Below are 27,321 nucleotides of genomic sequence, written 5' to 3' on the forward strand. Positions count from 1 at the left end.
AGTTCCTCATCCCATTCCTCCTCCCCCTTGCCTCCTAGAGGGTGCTCCTCCTCTCTCCTCCTCCACCAGGCATCCCCCTCTCCTGGGGCCTCAAGTTTCACGAGGATTAGGCACATCTCCTCCCACTGAAGCCAGACCAGGCAGTCCTCTGCTGTATATGTGCCAGGGCGCAGAGCAGCCTGTGAGTGCTCCTGGTTGGTGTCTCAGTCTCTGGGCACCCCCAGAGGTCCTGGTTAGCTGAGACTTCTGGTCTTCCTTATGGGGTCTCCCTTCCCTTCAGCTTCTTCTATCCTTCCCTCAATTCAACCATAGGGATCCCCGACTTCAGTCTAGTGGTTGTGTGCAAGTATCTGCATCTGTCTCAGTCAGCTGCTGGTAGGGCCTCTCAGAGGACAGCCATGCTAGGCTCCCATCTGTAAGCACATCATAGCATTAGTAATAGTGTCAGGCCTTGGTGACCCCACCCCCCTCTCTGCCCCACACTATGGATCCCAAGTTAGGCCAGTCACTGGACCACCTTTCCATTAGTCTCTTTTCCAGTTTTGTTCCTGTAATTCTTTTAGACAGGAACAATTCTGAGTCAGAATTTCTGACTGTGGGTTAATAACCCTGTCCCTCTACTTGACGCCCTATCTACCAGAGGTGGAGTCTTTGAGTTCTCTCACCCTCCGTTGGTCATTTTGTTTAAGGTCACCTCCATTGAGTCCTGAGAGTCTTTTACCTCCTGGGTCTCTGGCACTTTCTAGATGGTTCCGCCATCTCCTACCCCCAAAGGCTGCATATTTCCATTTATTCTCCGGGTTCTCTGGTCTTCTCTCCTGCTCCTCCTCCCATACCCTATCCTGTTCTTCTTTTCTCCTCCCTGTCTCCTCTCCTACCCAGGTCCCTTCCTCCCTCTGCCTCCCATGATTATTTTGTTCTCCCTTCTAAGTGGGATTGAAGCAGCCTCACTTGGTCCTATCTGCTTGTTAAATAAAAACCTATTTTTAATAAGAGTTCTTAATCGCTTTAACCTCCCTTCTTCCCCACCACTCAACAGAGGTAGTGGAAAGGAAAGGTTAGTAGGGCGAAGGAGGATATGGACCTGTTTAGAAATAGTTCTTTGGAGCACATCCAATCTGCATTGTCAGGATATCAGCAGTTCAGTTCACATGAATCAGCAGAGGCAGCTCGATCCACTCGCAAACACCATTCATAAATCAGCAATGACAGATTGCTCCAGAAGCTGCCGGAACACTAGCGGAAGTTCTTTAGTATGCTTCTCTCTATGAGGTCATGGCAAGCAATGACCAGCAACGAATGCCAAGGTGAGCTGATGCCAAACAGCATAGTCGGTGAAGACTAATGCCAGCAAAGCCCAGTGATGGCCGGCAGAGAATGGTAAGGCTTACTGATACCACAGCTTTACCCACTGTCTGCTGGTTTATATCCATATACCTCCTGAACATCATGAATCCTCTCAAGTGTCCACTCTAGGAAAACATCACAGGCTGCTTCCAGAGAAACACACGTGTCTATTCTCAGCAAAACATCCTCTCATAAGACAGTTTCCTGAAAAATGTCACATGACACAATTGAGTCTCCAAAAAAAAAAAATCCAGAAGTTACCACTTCATATCTCCCTTTCTGTTTTAAAAATTGCCCTTTTATCTATTAATTTACACACAAGAGGAAAAATGATAATAATAAAACTAGAACTTTATATCACACCTTAAACAAAAAGCTTATGTACAATATTAGTCAAACAATTAGTCTAACAATAACAAATTTATATCACTATACAATAAGCAAAAAACCTTTAAATTTCTATCACTATAGAATAATTAAGCAAAAACCCTTAAATTTCTATCACTATACAATAATTAAGCAAAACAACCTTAAGTTTCTATCAATAAACAATAATTAAGTACAACTTACAATCTTAGATGATAAGCATAACACATCAAATGACCAAAGCCATCCACCCCAACTTAAGGGATTAGGACAGAAATCTTCTTATATAATTGCTTCCTGCTGAACTGGGACAAGGAATTCCTGTTTAGGAACTGAGGGGAAAAATGGTTAGTTAAAAAGAAAGCCAGTTATAGCATTTATCGTCCAGTTTCTTCATTGTCCATTCTCAGTGTTGTCTGTCCCATCTCTGTGTTGTCTGTTCACGTATGTGTTGTCTGTCAAGTCTCTGTGTGATCAATCATTTTGGCTAGCCCCTTTGAAATTGATTCGCATGGGTGTTTTGGAGAATCAGAACTGAGACAGTCTACAAAAGTGAATCACCTGGGCTATTTGCTTTGTGATGACATCCATGTCTCAGCTGATAAGAGTAATCAGATCCCTGGTAGGATCTAATCTTTATAAGTTTTGTTGGTAACCAAAAATTTTTTTAAAAGATTTATTTACTTTATGTATATGAGTACACTGTGGCTGTCTTCAGACACACCAGAAGAAGGCATCAGATCCCATTACAGATGGTTGTGAGCCACCATGTGGTTGCTGAGAACAGAACTCAGGAATTCTGGAAGAACAGTCAGTGTTCTTAACTGCTGAGCCACCTCTCCAGCCCCCAGTAACCATATTTTCTCACTCCCTGTAGATACATAAGCATAACCACGTCCCCATCTTAAAACTATTGCAGGTTTGTATTCTAACGTCAACACGGTCTTGTAATCTATTGCTTGGCCCAGTTCCTCAGTTTTCTGATAACCCAGTGTCTCTCAGCTCCTGTTGTTCCTTTTTCAACAACATTAAGAAAACTGAGAGTTAAAAACACTTTATTTAGTCTGTCTCTGGGGGTTTTTACTCTCCCTTTTTATTTAGTAAGCATCTCTTTTAAGATACGATTGACTCTTCCCATAACTGCTTGTCCTGTGGGATTGTGTAGTATACCAGTGACATGCTTTATATTGTAATATGCAAAAAATTGCTTTGTTTTATTGGATACATATGCGGGAGTACTGTCAGTTTAATTTGTGTAGGTGTCCCCATAATTACATTATTTCCTATAAATATGTAATTACACAATCAGCCTTTTGGGAACTAAAAGGATTTGAAACCCTGAGTGCATGTCAGTGGGATGATGTAAATACCTTTGCTTTCCAAATTCTGCAAAACAGAATACATTCGTCTGCCAGATGTCATTTCTTTTGGTACCCCTAGGGTTGCTACCACCATCAGGTAACAGAGTTTAATTGTGTAGAGAACATGTAAGACATTTTAAATTATCTCTTTGGCGTGTTGCCAAGTGATGGAAAAAATTTCCAGTTACATGATGTTTCTCATGAAAATTTGAGGCTTCTATTACATTTCCTGTGAGTAATTAGTCAATTTCCTCATTTCCTTGAGCTAATGGGCTGGGCAAACCCATATGAAAACAAATATGAGTAACAAATAATGGATCATTTCATTTTTTTTCTTTTTTTCTTTCTTTTTTTTGGGGGGGGGAACAGGGTTTCTCTGTGTAGCCCAGGCTGTCCTGGAACTCACTTTGTAGACATGGCTGGCCTCAAACTCAGAAATTTGCCTGCCTCTGCCTCCCAAGTGCTGGGATTAAAGGCATGCGCCACTACTGCCTGGCGATGGATAATTTCTACTTTCAACAATTGCTTGTTGCAATTGTATGAATAACAAAGTTAATTCTGAGTTCTCAGGTACAAATTCAGCAGTCTCTATATGAAAATAACTCTGCATATAAAGAATCAATAATTATATTAAGAGATTCAAGGTAATCTAATAATACCACAAGGATTGCATACAATTCTGATTTTTGAACTGATATATATGGACTTTTGATCACTTCCCTTATTTTATCAGATTTATAACCTGCCACCCCCATCTTATCGAATGTTGGTGCCTCTGGAATTGGTGTTCTCTTTACAATGCATAGGAGAATCCAATTAATTCTTTTTATAAACTGTGTACATTTGGTTTTCAAATACTTATTGATTCCACCCAAGTAATTACTACAAGCTCTTTGCCAATCTTCCTGATCACTCATAATGACATAATCTCAGCTTTTGTAAGAGGTATTACAATTTTGGCCAGATCTATTTGTAATAATTGACATAATGTTATTTACCCTTTATAATTCAGAAATCTTTTCTGTGTATGTCTTCAATTTTTACTTAGTTTACAAGCTAAGAAAATCCATTCCATAAAACTATCTTCTGTTTGCATAAGAGTCCAGTAGGAGAATAAATTGAAGGCAAAATGACCAAAATAACAAGCAAGTTTAGGATCAATTCAATCCAATCCACATATGCAGCTTGCAGTCTTCATTTTACAAGAATTAATTCTTTTTATGCTTCAGCTGTTACACATCTTGGACTGTTTAAATTGAATCTCCTTGTAATGTTTGAAACAAATTATTTAACTCATATGTACTTAATCCAATTGTAGGCCTTAGCCAGTTAATATCTCCCACAAATTTTTGAAAATCATTAAGAGTTTGCAATTGGTCCCTATGGTTCTGTGCCTTTTGCGATTGACTTTTTTGTTGACTGATTTTATAGCCCAAAAACTAAATGCATCTCCTCTTTGTATTCTTTCCTAGAGCAATCTGTAACCCCCAGAATGGCAGAATTCTTTGTGTTATTTTAAACATGTTCTCTAAAATGCCTTTTTCAGAATCAGCCAACAGAATATTATCCATATAATGATAAATGATAGGTTGAGGGAATTGCTTTTGAATTATTTCTAATGGTTGTTGCACATGACATAAAGTTGGACTACTTAACATTCCCTGTGGAAGTTCCTTACAGTGGTGTCTTTAGTGGATGGCTATTATTCAAAGTAGGTACTGAGAAAGCAAACCTTTCCCTTTCCTGCTCATGCAAGGAACTTGTGGAAAAAACATTCTTTCAAATCAATTATGGTAAAGGAAGTCCAGGCTGTACATGACCCATTGAATTACTTTAATAACTGCCCTTAAATCTGTTATCATCCTTCATTTTCCTGATTTCTTTTCTTTCTCTCTCTTTCTTTCTTTCTTTCTTTCTTTCTTTCTTTCTTTCTTTCTTTCTTTCTTTCTTTCTTTCTTTCTTTCTCTCTTTCTTTCTTTCTTTCTACAACAAACACAGGGGAATTCCATGGGCTGGTAGACTCTTTTATTTGTTGAGCCTCCAGCTGCCCTTGTATCAGTTGTCCAAATGCCTGTGATTTTTCTTTTGTTATGGGCCACTGCTCTTGCCATACAGGTCTGTTTGATAACCATTTAGGAGCAAGGCTGTTGGTGTGTCAGCAGTGGCCCCTTTTATAAGCTTGTGAACTCAATCCCTGTGATATCCTGACTTTGGACAATAGCCACATCTTGTGGTTGTTCTCAATCACCCATATCAATACCTTCCCCAGGAGCAGCTACCATATCACCCCTAATTTTCTCATGTGCTGTCCCTGGAATCATAGGAATATTAATTTGAGTTCCACATTGTTGTAAAAGATCACTTCCCCATAAATTAATGGGTACACCAGCCAGTTAATATTTCATTTTCCCTGTTTGCCCTTTTGGTCCCACACAGGTAACCCATCAAACACTTTTGTCTCATTTGTGATAATTTACGAATTCCTTTATGTTTTGTGTAAACCTTCTGAAGTGGCCAATCTGTATTCCACAATTTTTGGCAAAGTATACCAACATCAGCTCCTGTGTCCACCAAACTATGTCGGCATCATTCATTTATACCATTAATTCAGGTCTCTGATCGTTAACCACTGTTTGCCAGAAGACTCATTTTCCAGAACTTCAAAACATTCCTGTCCTTTCTATTGGAGTAGTCTTGCTGAAGATGTAAGGAAATGACAGTTGAGAAACTGTATCCCCTACATCAATTTGCATCTTCTTTTTCACACATGCCATAACTTATATTTCTTCCTTTCGATCCCCATCTACTAAACCTGGATGCCCAATAAATCCTGGAGAAGTTAGTTCTCTTCTTCCCAAGATTGTCCCCACTGTCCCTGCAGGTAAGGGACCATACACACCAGCGGTTAACTGGCAACATTCAACTTTTGGGGATAATGTAAGGAGGGGTATCTGTAGCCAGCTCCAAAGCTGCACTTTCTTCTGTAGCATGTACAAGATCAAAACTGCTTAGTTTTGATTTTCTTGCCCTCTTGGTATAACCTGGCTGACCAAAGGAAGACAGTTCATATTGTTTGCTGCAGGGCCCTGAGCTGACAGGCCCCTCGGTGTGTTTCCTTGCAAGAGGTTACCTTGTATGTTTCTCTTGAACCAACAATCCTTAGACCAAATTTTGGCCTTTCCACAGCAGCTACAATACCCTGTGGCTCTAATAATACTCTTGTGGCTCACAGCAACCAGAACCTGATTGTTTTTTTCTATGAATTCCATATTCTCTAGAGTCAATGTACCTGCTATTTTGAGCTCTGAATCTTCTAGCCTTACAATTATTACCTAAAATTAATTGGGACTAGGAAAGAATCCAACTACCAAAGTTATCTCGCCCTTGCTGCCCTAGAGCAGACAACCCACATGAATTTCAGTCCCTTTGGCCATGGCTAGCCATAGTCAAAAGTAAGAACTCCAAGTTTGCTAGGAGCATCTTAGGATCAAGGTTTGTGTAACTGCAAGCTCCTACACAGCACCAAGTGGGGACTTTGCCAGGGAGACAGCTTTTCAAGGTTCAGTCTTAAAACAATTTGGGTAGACACGTAACTCCTAACCAAAGCCATGCAGCTCAGATAGGAAGGTTGAGTTCTGCAGATACCAGAGTTAATGATGTATATATGAAAACACACCCACCATACAGATAAACAATCTGCTGCGAGACACTATGTATCTTGGTTAACAGTGGTCATCTTTTCACAACATTTGCATATCCAAAGTATCACAAATATATTTCATCAGTACATATAGGTTTGTCAATTATACCTCAATACAGCTGGGAGTTGAAATAGCTGACGAGCCATGGCCTCACCTGGTTGGCACGTTCGGCAAGGAATACATGCACTTCAATGCCCATCCACACCGTCAGCCAAGGTCATATTGACCAAACTGTAGGACCAAAGTCACCAGCTTTCATTTTTAAAAACATGTTTGCTCAGTTCTTTGCTTGTCTGAATTATTTCCCATCCCTGACAGACTCTCATTCCAAGGGGAGAACTTATCACTGTTGGTGTCTTACACAAGCTTAATTTTAACAACTTCTCTAAAAAGAAAGACAGTCTCTCTTAGTTTTCGGTGTTTCACTGCTAACTTTACTAGTATACAAAAATTCTTTTTGTTATTTTGAATTTTGTTTAAATTAGTTTTATTTTATTTGTGTGTGGTCGGAACATGGTCTAAGATTGAAGTTGTGCAGGAAGAATTCTGAGCGCTTGTGAGGAAAACACCAAGAAAACAAGACAAGAAGAGTCTCGTGACCTCAGTTTCTTCAAAACCAAGGGCTGGTTCTTGGAATGTGCTTTCTTGCCCATCCCAGGTGTAGCTGATAGGGGTGGGTTATTTCAGATTACTCATTTCGGCTGGCTATTGTTACATGTATCTGTGCCTCTATGGAAAAACATGTTTGTCACATGCAGCTTGTCCTTGTGATTGTATACTTAGATACATGTGTGGCTCGTGTGACTCCTCTTAACCCCAGAACACAAATAGTCTGATGCTGTGAATAAAGTTGACTGTTGCATGAGACTTTAGTCTGCCTCATTTATCGACTCCATTTTCTCAGGGTTTACCATCTCTAGAGTGGAGACCCTCTGTGTGTGTGTGTGTGTGTGTCTATGTCTGTGCGCGCTATTGCATGCATATAGAGGTCAGAGGAAAACCTCCAAGAACCGAGTCTCTCTTTGTACCACTCAGGACCTGAGTTGGATCCTCAGGCCCCCAGGCTTGACAGCAAGCACCCCTACCCTCTGAGCCATCTCACTGCCCCCAATAATTCTACCTCTAACTAGCTGTTATGTAAATATTATAACGTAGAATAGCAATGTGTACGTTTATCAAGTGGCAATGAAAAAGCTTACTAGATTTATTTGCTCTATGACTGTGCTCCTACACTGTAAACCGATGCCAAACACAGTGAAATACGATATTAACGGAAAGTGTCTTTTGTGCTAATGTCTGTGCTGCAGAATCAACCACTCACTAGAGCACAGCTTTGAGGTAATCCCCAGCTGCTGCTTTTAGGATGGAATGCATTTTTGGTCTTAAGGATCCTTCTGCTGGCTTTTTTAAAAAAAAACTTATTGTCAGCACTTGACTGTCTTTTTTCTTTTTAAGATTTATTTATTTTATGCATATGAGTACACTGTAGCTGTCTTCAGACATACCAGAAGAGTGCATCAGATTCCATTACAGATGGTTGTGAGCCACCATATGGTTTCTGGGATTTGAACTCAGGACCTCTGGAAGATCAGTCAGTGCTCTTAACCACTGAGACATCTCACTAGCCATTCTGTTGGCTTTTTAACTTAGTGCTTTCAAACTCTTTTAGTTTTGAACTTTTTTAAAAATTGAGATAGCATTTAAGGAGTACTATTTATTTCTTCCTTACACAGTATGTATTCAGAAAGAACATACTTTTGTTTCAGAAGTTAAAAAATATCAAACTTGATATGATTCACCTGTACAAGAGAAAAGGCAGCAGCATGAGGTGGCAGCGTGAGGTGGCAGCGTGAGGTGGTGGCGTGTTGCCTAGGTGTACCAAGCACTGGGTTTTATTCCCAGTGTCACAGATGCCAGGCTGGTGACATACTGCTGTAATCCCAGCACTGGGGAGGTAGAGAAAGTAGGACCAGAAGTTCAAGGTTATTCTCAACTACATAATGAATTAAAGTCCAGCCTGGGCTATAAAAAGCTCTACCCTATTAAAACTAAAAAATGTTTGAGAAGAAAAACTCTTGGTTTCATCTCTCAGAAGACATGCTGGCATTGTTTGTTTTATGACTGTTGCCATGGCTGTAAATGCCTTCTCTTTTCTTGACACAAAGAGTCCAGTGAGGCTTATTTGTCATGAGTAAGTTAGAACAAATTTATCAAAATTATAGTTGAATTTTGCTTTGCTAGTTATGCTAAAACGAGAAAAGAACTGTGAGCATTAAAATCATCGAAAGTATTAAAATGCGTTTTAGTTAAAATAACTTAGAAAAACTAATCTCAACATACCACACAGTGTAACAGTGTCCCAGTATTGAAAATGCAATATCATCAGAAACACGAGTAATTCCTCTACAAATGCCTTCAAATTTGTAGGTTTATTGAGAATTTGATAAAAATGTGGTAGAACAGGACCAACCCTGCTTTCCCAGTTTAGAAACTGGTGCTAGCTGATCCTGTTTCCAGCGTTACCAAGGGACAATCAGAAATGGAGAGGCTCCATCTGTAGATCTTTCTCCTCCACCTGGGCAAGACTGTTCACTGTGGTGAAGTTGAGGATGGGGGGGCGGAATCTGATAGGATGGCTGGAGGTGTGAAGACCTAGAGCTCAGTTTTCTGCTCTAAGTCGATTAGGCCCCACCTTCTGAAAGCTTAAAGACATAAATTATCAAAACCCCATGCAAAGCGCACAAAGACCCCACAACCTTCAAATACCAGTTTTTCCCCATACCTTTACTGGTCAATCCATTTGAGATGCCTTTAAAACAGGGGGTTCTCAACAGGTGGATTGCGACCCCCATTGGATCAAATGACTTCTTCAAGGGAGTCATCTAAGACCATCAGGAAAACAATGATATTTACATCACGATTCATAACAGTAGCAAAACTACAACGGAGTAGCAATGAAACCGTTTTATGGTTGAGAGTCACTATAACACGAGGATCTGTGTCAAAGTGCGGTGGCATTAGGAAGGCTGAGAGCCATTGCTTTTTTTTTTTTATTCGATATATTCTTTATTTACATTTCAAATAATTTCCCCTTTCCTGGATCCCCCCTCCCTGAAAATCCCATAAGCCCTCTTCCCTCCCCCTGTTCCCCAATCCACCCCTTCCCACTTCCCTGTCCTGGTATTTCCCTACACTGCTGCACTGAGCCTTTCCAGGACCAGGGGCCACTCCTTCCTTCTTCTTGGGCATTATTTGATATGTGAATTGTGGCTTGGGTATTCCAAGCTTCTAGGCTAATATCCACTTATCAGTGAGTGCATACCATAAGTGTTATTTTGTGACTGGGTTACCTCACTTAGGATGATATTCTCCAGTTCCATCCATTTGTTTAAGAATTTCATGAATTCATTGGTTTTAATGGCTGAGTAGTATTCCATTGTCTATATATACCATATTTTCTGTATCCATTCCTCCACTGAGGGACATCTGGGTTCTTTCCAGCTTCTGGATATTATAAATAGGGCTGCTAATGAACATAGTGGAACATGTATCCTTATTACCTGCTGGGGAATCCTTTGGGTATATGCCCAGGAGTGGTATAACCGGATCCTCCGGAAATGTTATGCCCAGTTTTCTGAGGAACCGCCAGACTGATTTCCAGAGTGGTTGTACCATCTTGCGACCCCACCAGCAGTGGAGGAGTGTTCCTCTTTCTCCACATCCTCACCAGCACCTGTTTTCTCCTGAGTTTTTGATCTTAGCCATTCTGACTGGTATGAGGTGAAATCTCAGGGTTGTTTTGATTTGCATTTCCTTGATGACTAAGGATGTTGTACATTTCTTTAGGTGCTTCTCTGCCATTCAATATTCCTCAGGTGAAAATTCTTTGTTTAGCTCTGTACCCCACTTTTAATGGGGCTCTCTGAAGTCCACCTTCTTGAGTTCTTTGTATATCTTGGATATAAGCCCTCTGTTGGATGTAGGGTTGGTAAAGATCTTTTCCCAATTTGGTGGTTGCCGTTTTGTCCTTTTGACAATGTCCTTTGCCTTACAGAAACTTTGTAATTTTATGAGGCCCCATTTGTCAATTATTGATCTTAGAGCATAAGCTATTGGTGTTCTTCAAAGACTTGAAGTTCCTGTCATACAGATCTGGGTGTATAGCTGGCTTCCTGAGTCACTTGAGATGGCGTGCTGTGGCAGGGGATGTTCCCGATCCGGAGGCAGAAACTGGAAGGCTCTTGCCAGAGGCCTCCAGACAGGATCCTCCGATCTGTAGGGCAGGTCTCACCTGTGCAGGCCGCTGAACCACTGCTTTAAAGTAATTAACCTAGATATGTCAGATTCTAACTCGAGTGTCTCAGCAGTGGTTTTGGTATACACAACATCCCATGAATGTGCCAGCTCTTAGAGCCTCCTGGGGTTCATGCAAGATAGCATTTCATAGATTACCTGGACATTATCATGTATCCCTAATTTTATACCATGTTAATGGTATAAAATGTAACTTCGCGCCATTTACTAGTTTTGATCAGACGATCTCATCTGCTCCTAAGCTATCTGTGAAAATCATATTCTAGTTGTTATGAGTTTGAAGTTATTATTACTATTATTTTTACTGGTTGTCTTTTAAGGTGGAAATGCCCATTTTTTCCCTGCACCTGTTATATAAAACATACACTTAATGTATTAATTCTGTGCGGAGCGGCTTGCAGTCTGCGCTAAGTTGAAACTCGTTCAGAGTGGTATGCTCAAAGGGCACCACAAGCCTGCTGACTTAAGGTTTTTGCTCCAGCATTCTGGTAGGTGTGGATGATAGTAAGCGAGCCTCGCCGCTGTATAGCGACAGCAAGAAGCCCACACTTTTACGTTTATGAGCCATTTTGTGCCAGATACTGTCCCATCATCCCCAGCGCAGCATCCCATTTGCCTTAGTTCTGCACCGTGCCTCTGGCTCTAATTTGGCTCTGCTAATCCGAACAAACCACAGGCAGAGAGGATGGCGCTAGAGGGGGGAATAGGTGAGCTGCTCACGGGCCAGCTTAAAGCTGGCCGCGTTCCTCAACCAAAGGACACATTTTTTTTTTTTTTAATTAAACGCCACTTTCCTACAGTCCCTTCTTTTGTGACTTTCTCCTGGTATGGTTCGGAGGCCAGCGTCTGTCCACTCTCTCTCCTTATTAGACCCTGAGAACATTCTTCTGTTTTATAATTGTCCACGGTTTCAGAAACAATTCCTTCAGTTACTGCATTTGGGTGTACTTTATGTATTTTGTGAAACTATTAAATGAAACAAAGGGTTAACTTTTGAATTTAGCACTCTTAGGAATAAAAAATAATAATCTGGTATAAACACGATAGATCTATTTCTTTAGTAGTTCGTGCATTAAATGTCCTACCAGGCATGCACAGCATGCCCTGGTTTTGTTGATATACTCATAAAAATGTGCTCAGATAGTTTTCAAAAGGAAATAAAGGGTGACTTCTCGCGATGGTCCAGAAAGCATAACCAACATGGTCAAAAGACAAGGGATGCAAAAAGATGTTAATAAATTGGCTAAAAGAAACCCAGTAAGCATAATGGTTGCCAGTGTTGAGCGAAAGCCTTCTGCAGGCCAGCCTCCATTCTGAACAACGGACATATTCCATGCTACGCCCTTCTCAGAGGCACTCGGGATGGAGCCACTGTCTGCTCATTGTGAAGAATCGGGCCAGAGCAGTGACACAGACCCACCAGCCTCGTGGTGCAGCCCATTGTCCTAGCCAGCTTCTCTCTTCTGGCAGTGTGTCCAAGTCAGGGTTCATTGCTGTGAAGAGACACTTTGACTAAGACGACTCTTAAAGGAAAAAAATTAACTGGAATGGGCTTACAGTCTCAGGGATTTAGTCCATTATCGTCATGGAGGGAATCTTGGCAGCGAGCAGGCAGATGTAGTGCTGGAGAGGGACCGAGAGCTCTGCATCTCTACATCCGCAGGCAGCAGGAAGGCTGGACCAGGTTTGAGCCCCATGGGCCTTAAAGCCCGCCCCCTAGTGACACACTTCCTCCAACAAAGCCACACCCACTCCAGCAAGGCCACGCCTCCTAATAGTGGCACTCCCTATAGGCTGATGGGGGCTGTTTTTTACTCAAACCACCACACAGTGGGTTTTGCAAATAAAGCAAGTTATAATAAAGACTACAAGTCATGTGATCGGATAAGCTTGTACTGTGACAGAATGGGAAACTCATGGGTTGGAGCAGTGTTAGGTTTGATTCCCGCAAGCCAGTTTAAATTATTCCCCAGGAAGCCTGATTTTCTTCTTGATACATTTTATAAGTTTTGCACATGGTTTATTATTTTGTATTGCGTTGGTGTTCTGAGAAGAATTACAATTTCCCTTTAGGTTTTTGATCTGTAACTATGCCAGTTTATAAGCCACCTGTGGTCAATAAGTTTGGAGTAATATCTTCCACTTATCACGAAGAACTCCTGAAATCTAATTTTGAAAGTGCCAACAGAAGGAAGTGTCAAAAACCAAAGTAAGTCTGTGATTTTCTGCCTCTTCGTGGGTGTTCTGATTCACTTGCGATGGTCTTAAAAGTTAAAAAAATTGTGAAATTATATAAAAAAACCCAACTGCAGTTTTTTCATCAGAGATGAAAAATATAAAAGCTCAATATTTTTAATTAGTTTATTCTATTATCTTTGCAAAAAGTTGTGAATTATATTTTACTTGTAATAGTGTTTTCTATGCTTTTTGTATAATTTAAATTGCTACTTGATTAATGAAATGCATGAGCAAAAACTTTTAATAATGGCCATTTTTAGCCTTAAATTTAGATATAATAGTATGTTTTCCCATTTTGAAATTATTGGGATACATTTTCTAAAGTGAATGGCAGTGCAGCCTAGCAGAGCTGTTGCAAAGGCTTTGCCGTCACAAGATGTACATCTTTCCTGTGTTTGCTTAATGTGTTGTGGTTCTGGTTTGTTGGTTGGTTGGTTTGTTTGTTTTTGTTTTTTGAGATATGGTTTCTCTGTGTAGCCCTGGCTGTCCTGGAACTCACTCTGTAGACCTCAAACTCAGGAATCTGCCTGCCTCTGCCTCCCAAGTGCTGGGATTAAAGATGTGCACCACCACTGCCCGGCTGTGGTTCTGTTTTTGTTCTAACATCATACATTATAGAAACATTGATAAAAAATTATCAATAAACCACAACGATAAAAATACAATTCATAAAACAGCGTCTAAGAATGGAGTTGTTCTGAAAATGCCTGTAATATATCAAACATTCTACCAATAGGTCAGACAAGTGAGTAAAAATGATGGGTGGATCTAAACGGTCCAAGATGCTAGAAATGAGAGCGGGCGTGGCTACTGTAGGCCGTGTGATTCTTTTACTCTTAGAAACCTAGCCAGCAGAGGAAAATTAGTTTGGATGAAGATGTTCGTAGCGGGCCTGATTGCATCTAAACTTGCAAGTTTTCTAGTGCTTAATATGGGAAGGGCCAAATGGATGAGGGGCAGACCACGGTGGAATAGACTGGAAATATTTGTAAGAAAATAACATAACTTTCATTTTGTCATATTTAAAGGCGTTCACCATGGAACTGGGTATTTGTAACTTGCGTTCATGTGTCTCATAGTGTGTTTCCTTTATTGGTGACCAGAAGTTAACTTGTAGGTTTGACATCTCAAATAAGTGCTCAATACAAACTTGATACAATTGGAAACAGCTGTTCTCTAACTCCCTCAGATCGGAGGTAGTCTCTGGAGTTTGACCTATCACAAATCCATGGCTCTCCCTACCCTGTCGCCAGCACACTTAGAAAATCATTAAACTTCTTAGCAAGCACATCATGTCCCATTATTCCGGCTTTACTCTCTTATCGAATCGACATTGTCAAGATCACAGAGACACGAATATGCCTTTCCCCCACAGTCTAGCACCTGCCTTAAAAGGGATGCAATTGGAGGTTAGCTTTATGTAACAAAAACAATAATCTGAGAACTGATCACTCTAGCTAGTGACAATTGATATGGCCTCCTCCTATTCCACCCTTGGTATTCAGTGGCCACTGTGGCAAAGGTCACTGCTAATTGCTCCTCTCCTAGATCCCTTTTCTCATTTGCTCACATTAAGAGAATCTTTTAGTAGGATACATAAGAAAGCATTAGAGCATGTATTCCCCAGATGCTCGGGCTGTTACTGTGACCAATGGTGTGATCCCTTTAAGTGCTGTGTTAGCAGAAACTTTGTTACAGGTTTAATTCTGTGCTCATTCACAAGGAGAAATACATCTTCTGTCTTCTCATTCTTTGTTGCTTCCTTTTAGTACTCATTGGGTTGCAACTGCAGTGGCTAGAGCAGACTCTTTAGTCCACAGAGTAGCAAGAGAGCTGTGTGGGCCTCCTATGCAGATACCCCGCCCTAGATCACAGGTCTACCTCCTGAAAAGATGATGTCTGTATTGATTACAATAATTTTTGGCATTTTATAGGAGTTGAACTATTTCTATTGCATTTGAAATGTGTTTCTAATGTAGCTCTTGATGTTAAGTTCTCTGTAACAAAACGACCAACAAAGCTCTACAGCCCCTCCCCTCTCCGCGTTGTTGTCTACTCTTGACTCTTTCAAATGACTCGATGGTTGCTCAACTGAACAACACACTCGCTTTTGGGCTTTGGACCAGTTGGGTTAGGAGAGAAGATTCACCTCTTCACAGCCATTTTCCTGGATTCTTATACATTCAAACATACAGGAAAGAGATGTTTATAAACATCAGTGACAAATAGTACATTTTGACTCATCCCACTTTCTTTTTTTTTTGGTTTTTCCAAGACAGGTCTTCCCTATATAGTCCTGGCTGTCCTGGAACTCACTCAGTAGACCAGGCTGGCCCCAAATTCAGAAATCCGCCTGCCTCTGCCTCCCAAGTGCTGGGATTAAAGGTGTGCGCCACCACCTCCCGGCCTCATCCCACTTTCTAACACCCTTGAACTGACCTGAACTTTCTCCTTGAACTGAACCAAATGTCACCATTCTCCGACATAGCTCCTCCTGTGGGAGAGAAAATGAACAACCCCTGCTTTACTGTATTTCCTCCTTGGATATCATCACTCCACATTGCAAGCTTATTCCCAAGCAGGGGGTGTTGATGACTTCACCAGACAGTTCCTTGTGGCACCAGAAGATTACCACATGTTCAATAGAGAAGTCACACGTAGTTAATATTTAAACTTTGCTTTAATCTAATTGGTATATTATTACATATTACATATTGTGATAACTGTATACTTGAGAAGATCATGTAATGCTCAAAATCTGAATGTTCAACATTCGGTGATGCAGGAAACCCTTGAGAAACATAATAATTTTTAAAGCTACTTACCTTATTAGTCTATAAAACACTAGAACTTACTTATCCTCTCTGTGTGTTGCTTGGTACCTGATCTCATCTTTCTCTATTCCATCTCCTTTCCCTTGTTACAGACTTTATGGTCACTATTATACTCTCAAACTCAAGGAGGCAAAGTATGTTAGCTTCTACATATAACTGAGAATATGCTAGAATACGTTACTCTGTCTAGATTACTCCAGTCAGCATAATGTCCCCAGCTCCACCACTGCTGGAAATGACAGGATTTCACGTATTATGTCAGAACAACTCTCCATTTTCCTCATCCGTTTATTCTACCACGGGTCTCTCTTGGGCTGCAGGAACTGATGGGTCATCTGATAGTTCCGTTTGTAGTTCAGGTCCTGTTTTCATCGGCTTGTTTTTAAGAGCATTGACGTCATCTTCCGTAATGGCTATTCTTGATTCTCTCTCAGCACTGTGAAGAAAGTACACTTTTTTCATATTTCACTGATCTTTGTCCCCCCAACGCAGCCATTTGCCAAGGTAAAGTGGCGTATTATCATGGCGGAGATTTCTATTTCTCTGATTATCAGTAATGAGAATTTTTCTTTTCAAATTTGCTGGCTGTTTATGTTTCTTTCTTAACAAATCTCTAGCCAGATCATTTGTTTCATTGTTACTTTGCCTAGTTTTACTGTTGTTGACTGTGTTCCTCACACATCACACCCATCAGCCCTGGTCACATGGCTCTTTGGCAGATGCCTCCTCCCTTTCTGCTCTCTCCCTTTTTGGCTTTTCATTCCTCAGCTGTGCTGAGCTGCGACCTTTCGTCTCTATTGCTTTTGCTGCTTGTGCTTTGGGACGTTATCCAAAAAGTCTTTGCCCTTACCTCCATATTCTCTCCCAGCATTTCATAAAGTGTTGCATTTAGTCTTTTGATCTATTTTGATTTTAATCTTGTGTTTGTGGTCTACCTACTTTTATCTCTGGCATACCACTGTCTAGTTTTCACAGTACCGTTTATGGAAGAATTGGTTTCCTCTTCAATATATGCTATTAGCATCTTTGTGAGAAATCAGTTGTCTGTAAGCACATGAATATATTTCTGTAAGCACACGAATATGTTTCTGGGGTTTCTGTCCTGTGGAATGTGCGTCAGGAGTTTAGGAAAAGCATGTGGGTATGAGTCTGTCAATCATGGTGTTTCCCTTTCAATGAATAATGGGGGATAGAAAAATGATAAAAACATATGCGTGGTTTTTCTTCTCAAATTAAATATTTAATATTTATGAGTGTATATAATGTATTTAGATCCAATCTACCCCTCATTTCCTCCTCTTCAATTCCTCCCCTATCCTTTATTTCCTCTATATCCTCCCAAAGGTTCTTTCTGAAGCAAAACATTTCAAGTAAAGTTTGTCTTTGTTATTTAAATACATGAACTCAAAAACTGTTACCCATGAAACCAAATCTCTCTGAGATTAGTAATTACATTTGAGGATAGATGACATTATGCATAAGACATTTGGTTGTTTTAAAGTGCGCATCATAGAGACAACCTTGAGAGCCCCTGCACTGTTACCCAACTCAGAAGAGAAACTATAAATCCAAGGGCAAACATTTAAAAAGGGAAGTATTTTGAATTTTCTTCTAAGTGGGTTTTGCTCAGAATTCAGTCTGAATTAACAGCCCTTTCTTCCCACATCCACTTAGAATTCCATTTAGTAGTTACTATTTAAAAGGAGGATCTTCATTTTCAAAGCTTAACAGACTCTTTGGTTTATTAAGATTACATCATGAGTTTAAAGGCTAAAAAATATCACAACAGAATTAGAGACTATAAAATTATAGATGATTTTAGAGCTGAGTATGTGGTCTCTTTAAAGCCTCCTGGGTATGCGCACAAGTCAGGGCTGACAGAGGGTATTCCCAGTGTCTGACCTCAAAAGTCCAGGACCAAGGTCTCTGAGTCAAGCAAGATCGATTCAGGGGACTGCTGTGTTCACAGAAAAAAAACCTTCTGTGCTCTTTCCTTTCACTGACTTGACTCCTGGTTTATCCTGCTCAGGATATGAATCTGTCCCAGAATTCCTGCTGCATCTACGTGAGACATGGCCACACCAAGGGGCAAAGCTCTTTCATCCTGTAGGCATTTTCTGATTTCCAGGAGAAGCGACATTAATTATAATTTGAAGTTGCTATCGGTTTCAACTCAATTTTTTTTTACCTGCTGTGTCAAATTTATGTATAAAAGAGTAATCAGTAAGGCTTTTGCTTTTTTTTCATCCATGTATTGATTAAAACCTTGAAAAACATTTAAAATTTCTATAATGAAATTACTTCCGTAATGATTTTATGAACCCTTTAAACATGAATTCTAATGTCTTTTGATCTTCAATATTGATATTTATGCAGATATGCATAGTTTAGGGATTGTTTTCCTCTTTTTTTTTTTTTTTGCTACTTAGGACTATGAAGTTATTTTCATGAATTAGGTACAGTTTCAAACTATGATAATTACTGAATAATAATAATAATAACAACAACAACAACAACAACTAAGGCTACCTTGTAGAACTTTATGCAAAAAGGCATAGCCATGCCTGCTTTCTTCATTGAGTACTATGTTCTCAGCATGTTCTGAAGGTATCATGATTAAGCAGACAGATATAATCTGAAACTGCTTCCACTTCAGAATATGGGGTTCTATTCATAGGTTTATACTGAGCCAGCTTGAGTCAGATCTACTCAACAATGGCCAGAGGATACAGAGACACACGGGACGACTATAGGACTTCAGTATACCAGTTCAGTCGGCATTTTGAGTAATGAACAATTTTCGGAGTAAATTCACGCATACTTTAAATTCCATTTGCTAGTCTCCAAGATACCGTTCTGTTATTTACCTATTTATTTATTTTTTACTTTATTTCTTGGATTCATCTACACATCTCTTAGCTTCCTCCCCCTCAGGAATTTTCTACTTGAAAAATCTTGACACAGAGGAGAAATTAGGTTTTTATTTGCAGACCTTATCTACATTTTAATGCCGGTCTCACGAATATAGCTGTATGGCTGCCCCAGAGGAAAAAACAAACCGAGTAGATCCTAGGTAGTATAAATAATCTGCCTCAGTTCTTCCTGCCTGGTCCTCATGATGTTCTCCTCCTATGTAGGCTGAAAACCCCTAGCTCATCTGCATGTCTGCCCACTCAACCTCTCCTCCTCATTAGCATAAAACTTTTTTTGGCTTAGCTCTCTAGACTCTAGCTTGATCTCGCGATGCTCATTGGCTTCTCTCCGGTTCCCCTTTCCTTTGTGCTTAGGAACCCAAAGCAGAAGGAACATTCTTGGACCGCCCTTCTGCGACGCCCCCCCCCCCAACCCCTTTCCTGTCCAACCGCAGGCATGAACTTCAAGCTCCAGTCTACAAGAAAGGCTTTTCCTGAGTCTGTGAAGGAAAATAGTCCCGAGGTCATGCCAGAAAACATGCTGTGCGTTCTGTGTTACTGCTTCTTAATATCTTATGAGATTCTGTCTCCATTTCACTAGAAGGGGAATTAAAGCCAGATCACCTAGACTGGGTTACCAAAGAGAAGTAACTTCTCACAGCACTTCACCATCTTTTTCCAGTATGTCTCCCTTCCGTGAAATGTCTTGTAAAGTGTGGTGGCCTGAGTGAAAATGGCCCCCACAGGCTCATGTATTTGAATGATTGGTCCCCGGTTGGTAGAACTATCTTGGGAAGGATTATGAGATGGAGCCTGGCTGGAGGAGGTGTGTCACTGAGGGCGTGGCTTTCAGTCTCATGCACATGGGTCCGGATGTGAGCTCTCTGCTACTGCTCCAACACCATGCCTACCTGCCTGCTGCCATGTTCCCCGCCACGATGCTCATGAACGGCTCCCTCTGAAACTGTAAGCAAGACCCGGGTTAAATGCTTTCCTTATAGAAGTCACATGGTTATGGTGTCTCTTTACAGCAATAGAACAGTTATTAAGACCACATTCCTTTCTCTCAGACTGTGAGCCTCCTGAGGCCGGTTCTCATCACCTGGCTTTCCTTAGAGCTTAGAACTAGCAGAATATCTCCATTGCAGCTGATATAGTCAGCTTGGATTAGGTATCCACACAATCAGGGGATTTTAGTATGTTTATTTTCTATGTAAAATTAAAATGATAGTCTTTGTAGGCTGCCATTAAACAAGATTGTACTTTTACTCCTGGAATAGATTGTGTTTACCTTTGTGAAATCCTTTGATATTTTGAAGAAATTGGGATGCAGCAAGCTAAATTATATTTTACTTTCTAATGCTTGTATTAATTTCTTTACCTCCTGTGTCTTATTACTTATTTTATGTATATGTATATGAAAGGGTTAATTTTTCTATATTCAGTGGGGAAGAAATTGTTAAAAATAGCTGTATTTATTTTCTGTCAACATGAACTGTGGGAGACAAAATAAGACATTCAATATCTTTACTGAAAATAGAAAATTATTAACTTTGTGTATTCCTGACAGAGCATTACAGACTACAACCTGTATTGAAAAACAATCAACAAAATAAACTTATTTGTAAGACGTTATAAGCACATGAATTGAATTAGATACTGTTTTTATCCCAGGACTGACTTTCTTTCTTTCTATCTTTCTTCTTTCTATCTTTCTTCTTTCTTTCTATCTTTCTATCTTTCTTTCTTTCTTTCTTTCTTTCTTTCTTTCTTTCTTTCTTTCTTTCTTTCTTTCTTTCTTTCTTTCTTTCTTTCTTTCTTTCTTTCTTTCTTTCTTTCTTTCTTTCTTTCTTTTTTCCTTTTTGGTTTTTTGAGACAGGGTTTCTCTGTGTCGCCCTGGCTGTCCTGGAACTCACTCTGTAGACCAGACTGGCCTTGAACTCAGAAATCTGCCTGCCTCTGCCTCCCAAGTGCTGGGATTAAGGGCATGTACCACCACTGCCTGACCAAGACTTTCTTTTGCGTCCCCAAGTTTATGGGGAGGTTGATGTAAAATATTTAATTTCATAAAATAAAATTTAAATTCCTATTTAAAATCCTGGATAGTATGTGTATAGGTATATTTGGGGATGCCCTTGTTTGGGGGCTATCTGTTTAAGGTTTATTAATATTGTTCTATTAAGAAGACACATACGTTGTAAACTCCAAAATGAGCTCAAAGATTTTAAGTTTCAGCTTATTTTAAATATTATTTTCTTTTAAATATATGCACTTCAGTGTGATACTTAGGCCTTCTTTTCCTTTTTAATTAAACAATACACATTCTATACCTTTCAATCATCTTATATAAGGCAAACACTAAGTTAATTAATACCTATGTTAATTTTATATACAGTAGATGTAACATATAGTAGATGTATAGTGTTACTCTATGTAACTTAAGGTGAACAGGAGGCTTCCGTAGATGATAAGGGATGTATAGTTGGGACATGGCCTCCCCCATTATTTGACGACTCCAGTTATATTCATTTATTCCTGAAAAGCTTAAAGTCTAACATCCACATATATGAGAAAACATACATTATTTGTCTTTTTGAGTCTGTCTTACCTTACTCAGGATGATTTTTTTTCTAGCACTATCTATTTACTACAAATTTCACATTTTTAATACAGCTGCATAATATTCCCTCATGTACCTGCACCACATTTTTGTTATCCATTCTTCAACTGATGGACATCTAGGCTGTTTCCATTTTCTGGCTATTGTGAATAAAGCATCAGTGAACATGGATGGGCATGTCTCTGTAGTAGGCTGGAGAGTCCTTTGGGCATATGTCCAAGGGTGGTGGACCTGGATCTTGAGGTGGATCTACTGAATTGCCAGACTGATTGCATTGTGGCTGTATTGTTTGTATTTTCACCATCAGTGTTTCAGTTTTTCTATCTATCATACCTGTCTGTCTGTCTGTCTGTCCGTCTGCCCATCCATCCATCATCCATCCATCCATGTATCTATGTAGCTATGTATCTGTATCTATGTATCTATCTGTATCTATGTATCTATATATCTGTAATTATATATCTATGTATCTATATATCTATCTATCTACATATCTACGTATCTATGTATCTATCTATGTATCTATGTATCTATGTATCTATGTATCTATGTATCTATCTATGTATCTATCTATCTATCTATCTATCTATCTATCTATCAATCATCTATTTCCTTTCTCTGTTAACCCATTCTGCAAGCCCCTGAGATTCTTGAAATGCTTCCCCAAGGTAATGAGGTGTTCTGGTACCCTAAGCCTTCAGCCAACGTCCTGGATCTTCCTACCCCACATACCCCCAAACTATATATGCCTTGACTCACCCCAGGTAAAGCTGATCTGCCTCCCTGCAGCTGGCCCCGGTGGGTCTTCCTCGCTGTATGTACTCAGGGCTTCCAAGCTGGGCAGGGAGAGCCACATCTGCTTTTTTTTTTTTTTTTTTTTTTTTTTTTGATCTTGAGCACTCTGACTAGGGTAAGATAAAGCCTTAAAGCAGTTTTATAGTTTTATTTTGCTTTTCCTCCATGGCTGAGAATGTTGAATATTCTTTGTTTCTCAACCGTTTGTGTTTCTTCTCTCCGGAGCTTTCTTAGCTCTGCACTCCCTTTGAAAATTGAGTCATTTGTCTTATTGCTACTTGTTTTTTTTTTCTCTTTGTGTACTTTAGATGCAAGCCATCCATCACAGGTGTAATTAGTCAGTATTTTCTCATTCTGTAGCTTGTTGCTATGCTTGAATATACTTTTCCATATAGAAGCTTTTCGGCTTTCTGAGGTCCCATCTATTAATTGCTGGCTTTTGCACCTGTGCTCTCGGTGGTCCGTTCAGAAAGCCCTTCCCGTGTCCATGAGTTCAAGGCTATTCCTCACCTCCACCTCCCTCAGGTTCAGGCATCTAGTCTTAGGTTGAGGCTCTCCATCCATCTGAGGTTGAGTTTTGTGCTAGGTGATACATATGGATCTACTTGCATTCTTCTGCATCCAGGCTTGCTATCCGCCCTTGTTTTCAACATGGAGTGAAATTGTCTGTAGAGCAGTCCTTTGAGACTGGGGATGGTGCTACCTCAGCAATTCTTTTGTTATACGAGATTGTTTAGCCTGTTTTGTCTTGTGTGGGCTTCCATATGAAGTCAAAAATATATTTTTTTCAACTTCTGTGAAGAATTATGTTGGAATTGCATTGAAGAGGTATTGCTTTTGATAGGAGGGCCATTTTCACTGTATCAATGCTTCTTCCAAAACCAACTGTGGACTTACAGAACGCCTCATCTACCATCATTGCACTCCACACATTATTGCTTCTGATGGATGAACTCTCTCTATAGCCAGAAAAATGTGACATTGGGCCCATTCCATGATCATGATTCCACTGGTTGCACTATATTCTCCACCATCTTGAAGCAGCTGGCCTGCTAGAACGATGAGATGGACTTTTGGAGTCATAGTTCCAGTGCTAGCTAAGTGGCAATAGCCTGGAGGGCTGGGGCAGGGCTCTCCGGAAGGCGGTGTATGTTTTGAATCAGAACATCTCATATATAGTGTGGTTTTCTCCATAGCTAGGAGTTACAGGCTCCGCTCACTATCACCTTAGTAGTTCACTGGAAAAACGTTTGCTTACTGTTCCTGTGAGTTTCAATTCTGCTGGCCTAGAAGCTTTAGTTTCAGAGTGGGAAGAGGTCCTTCCAGGATCCACAAGAAACACTCCATTGAAATGAAGGGTCAGACTTCCACCTGGCCACTTTGGGCTTCTGATGCCCTCAAACCAACAGGCTAAAAAATGAATAACAGTGTTAGAAGAGTGATAATACAGATTACCAAGGAGAAATTGTATTATCTGTAATGGAGGTAAGAAAGATTATATCTGGAGTGCAAGAAATCCTTTAGGGTGTCTCTTGGCGTTGCCATATCCCGTGATTAAAATCAATGTGAAACTACAGAGCCCTAACCCAGGTAGGATGGTAGAGGACACAGACCCTTCAGGAGCGAAGGTGTGGGTCACTCCCCTTGGAAAAGAACCAAGACCTGCCAAGGTGCTTGCTGAGGGTGGAGGAGGTACAGGATGGGTAACGAGGCTGTGAGAAGCCTGTGCAGTGTCCTGGTTACGTATGAAGAATCCTGGAGGCGGTGGGAAGCTACACAGGTGGATTTACACTGCCAACGTTAAGAAAGGACTGTGAAGATAAACATTAACCATCGATCCCGGCTGCTCCTGACGGGGACAGTTTGAGGCAGCCGTGTTGGGTATCAGTGGAGCTGCAAACATTGCTTTGCCATCAACAATGCACTTAGGCTCACACTTCAAAAACTAAAACCCAATGAGAGCGTAAAAATAACAAATGGCCGACCTTTACCTCTGATAACTGCTACAGCACTTTGTATAAACTGGACAATTAAATCAACTTTGGATTCTTCATGTAGATGCTTCAAGTAGATTAAAAAGCAACACACACACACACACACACACACACACAAACACACACACACACACACAAAACCCAAGAGAAACCAAACAGAAAAATACCCCGCGCCATCCCCGGTGGTGAAGGAAAAAGAATGTTCAGCCTGTCTCCACGGCGTCTGACTAACAGTGTCTCATAAATAGAAAGTAAAACAGGAAGAAGGAAGCCAGACATGCTGTTACTCCCTTTACAGCTATAACTCTTTAGATCGTGCAAGCCCAAAGACTTCGGCTCTTCCCAGACACGTCTGGGTGCTCCGCGAGGGCAAGGTTGTGTGTCCATCCTGCCTCTGCAGCATTTCAGTGCCTGATACAGGGATGCTCAGGATGGTGTCAGCGCGTTGGTTAGATCATTAACTATTCTCCGAGCTCTCTGAACGCAGTTCCAGTTTTCAGAGTGTCTTGTGGTTCTCTCTGCTGAGTCTGAGTCTATGCCCCACTGCCATTGGATTTTGGACATCTTTCTGCTTAGAAGGATGATTATTTATTAAGTGGCAATATTAGATTTTTTTTCCCGTTTTTTTCTATACCCTACAGAACAATTAATTTAGCAAATTCTGAATACAGCAAGCCATAAATAAATGTGTTTCTGTTTCTCCAGATCTTTCTTAGTAACACAATTTCAACAGTTATGAGATTGCAATAATTTACTGACTTTATCAGCTTCATAATATTTTCCTTTTTTTTTTTTTTTTGAGGTTGATGGGAGGTAATCTCAGTGAACAATCACCACTAGCCAGGAATTTGCTTTGTATCCTATTCTGGTCTCTAACTCACACACTTCCATCCACAACCTCCAAAATGCCAACTCCACTGATCTAATCTCACTGTCGTTTTGAGAGCAGCATTGAGCCACAGCCGCCTTCAGTTCCAAAGAGTTCATCAACGCTGTATTCATTGTCATAAGACCACAGCCCTATTTCTCCTACTTCTCTTAAGATAATTTTACTTTTTCTGCACCAGGCCCCCCTCCTGTTTAAGGCTAAGAATTGATATGTACTGATGATGCAAAAGTAGAGGTATCTAACCTGAGTCTTCCCCCTGTAGCTGAAGTTTATTTACTATGGTGGTTTGATCTTGCTTGGCCAGAGAGTGGTGCTATTAGGGGGTGTGGCCTTGTTGGAGGAAGTATGTCCCTATGGGAATGGGCTTTGAGACCCTCCTCCTTGCCACCTGGAAGACAGTCTGCTCCTGGTTACCTTTCTTTTTTCTTTTTCTTTTTCTTATTTTATTTTATTGATATATTTTTTTATTTACATTTCAAATGATTTCCCCTTTTCTGTGTCCCCACTCCCCGTAAGTCCCATAAGCCCTCTTCCCTCCCCCCTGTTCCTCCATCTACCCCTTCCCACTTCCCTGTTCTGGAATTCCCCTATACTCTTGCACTGAGTCTTTCCAGAACCAGGGGCCACTCCTCCATTCTTTTTGGACATCATTTAATATGTGGATTATGTCTTGGGTATTCAAAGTTTCTAGGCTAATATCCACTTATCAGTGAGTGCATACCATGATTGATCTTTTGAGACTGGGTTACCTCACTTAGTATGATGTTCTCCAGCTCCATCCATTTCTCTAAGAATTTCATGAATTCATTGTTTTTAATGGCTGAGTAGTACTCCATTGTGTAAATATACCACATTTTTTTGTATCCATTCCTCCGTTGAAGGACACCTGGGTTCTTTCCAGCTTCTGGCTACTACAAATAGGGCTGCTATGAACATAGTGGAGCATGTGTCCTTATTGCATGCTGAAGAATCCTCTGGGTATATGCCCAGGAGTGGTATAACAGGGTCCTCAGGAAGTGTCATGCCCAGTTTTCTGAGGAACTGCCAGACTGATTTCCAAAGTGGTTGCACCGTCTTGCAATCCCACCAGCAGTGGAGGAGTGTTCCTCTTTCTCCACATCCTTGCCAACACCTGCTGTCTCCTGAGTTTTTGACCTTAGCCATTCTGACTGGTGTTAGGTGAAATCTCAGGGTTGTTTTGATTTGCATTTCCCTAATGATTAACCTAATGATGTTGAACATTTCTTAAGGTGTTTCTCAGCCCTCTGAAGTTCTTCATGTAAAAATTCTTTGTTTAGTTCCGTACCCCACTTTCTAATGGGGCTATTTGGTTCTCTGGGTTCTACCTTCTTGAGTTCTTTGTATATATTAGATATTAGTCCTCTGTTGGATTTAGGGTTGGTGAAGATCCTTTAATTAGGGAAATGACTCCCTTCACAATAGCTACAAACAGCATAAAGTATCTTGGGGTGACTAACCAAACAAGTGAAAGACCTATATGACAAGAACTTCAGATCTCTGAAGAAGGAAATTGAAGAAGATCTCAGAAAATGGAAAAATCTTCCATGCTTGTGGATTGGCAGGATTAATACAGTTAAAATGGCCATCTTGCCAAAGGCAATCTACAGATTCAATGCTATCCCCATAAAAATCCCAACCCAGTTCTTCATAGAGCTAGAAAGAGCAATTCTCAAGTTCATCTGGAATAACAAAAAACCCCAGGATAGCTAAAACTATTCTCAACAGTAAAAGAACTTCAGGGGGATTCAGTATCCCAGACTTTAAACTTTACTACAGAGCAATAGTGATAAAAACTGCATGGTATTGGTACAATGTCAGGCAAGCAGATCAATGGAATAGGATTGAAGACCCAGAAATGAACCAACACACCTATGGTCACTTGATCTTCGACAAAGGAGCTGAAAGCATCCAGTGGAAAAAAGATAGTCT

General features: G+C 40.4%; 1 protein-coding gene across 2 annotated transcripts in view; it reads left to right on the plus strand.

Moving 5' to 3' along the window:
- Nucleotides 1-13,179: 13,179 nt before the first annotated feature.
- Tmem232 (transmembrane protein 232) overlaps nt 13,180-27,321 on the plus strand; it is a 228,400-nt gene continuing 214,258 nt past the window's right edge. For both annotated transcript variants that reach the window (XM_052193337.1, XM_052193338.1), the window contains exon 1: nt 13,180-13,298. In XM_052193337.1, coding sequence (XP_052049297.1) covers nt 13,180-13,298 — 119 coding nt within the window. The remainder of the gene's footprint in view (nt 13,299-27,321) is intronic.

Source organism: Apodemus sylvaticus, chromosome 9, assembly GCF_947179515.1.
Source record: "Apodemus sylvaticus chromosome 9, mApoSyl1.1, whole genome shotgun sequence".
Lineage (NCBI taxonomy): Eukaryota > Metazoa > Chordata > Mammalia > Rodentia > Muridae > Apodemus > Apodemus sylvaticus.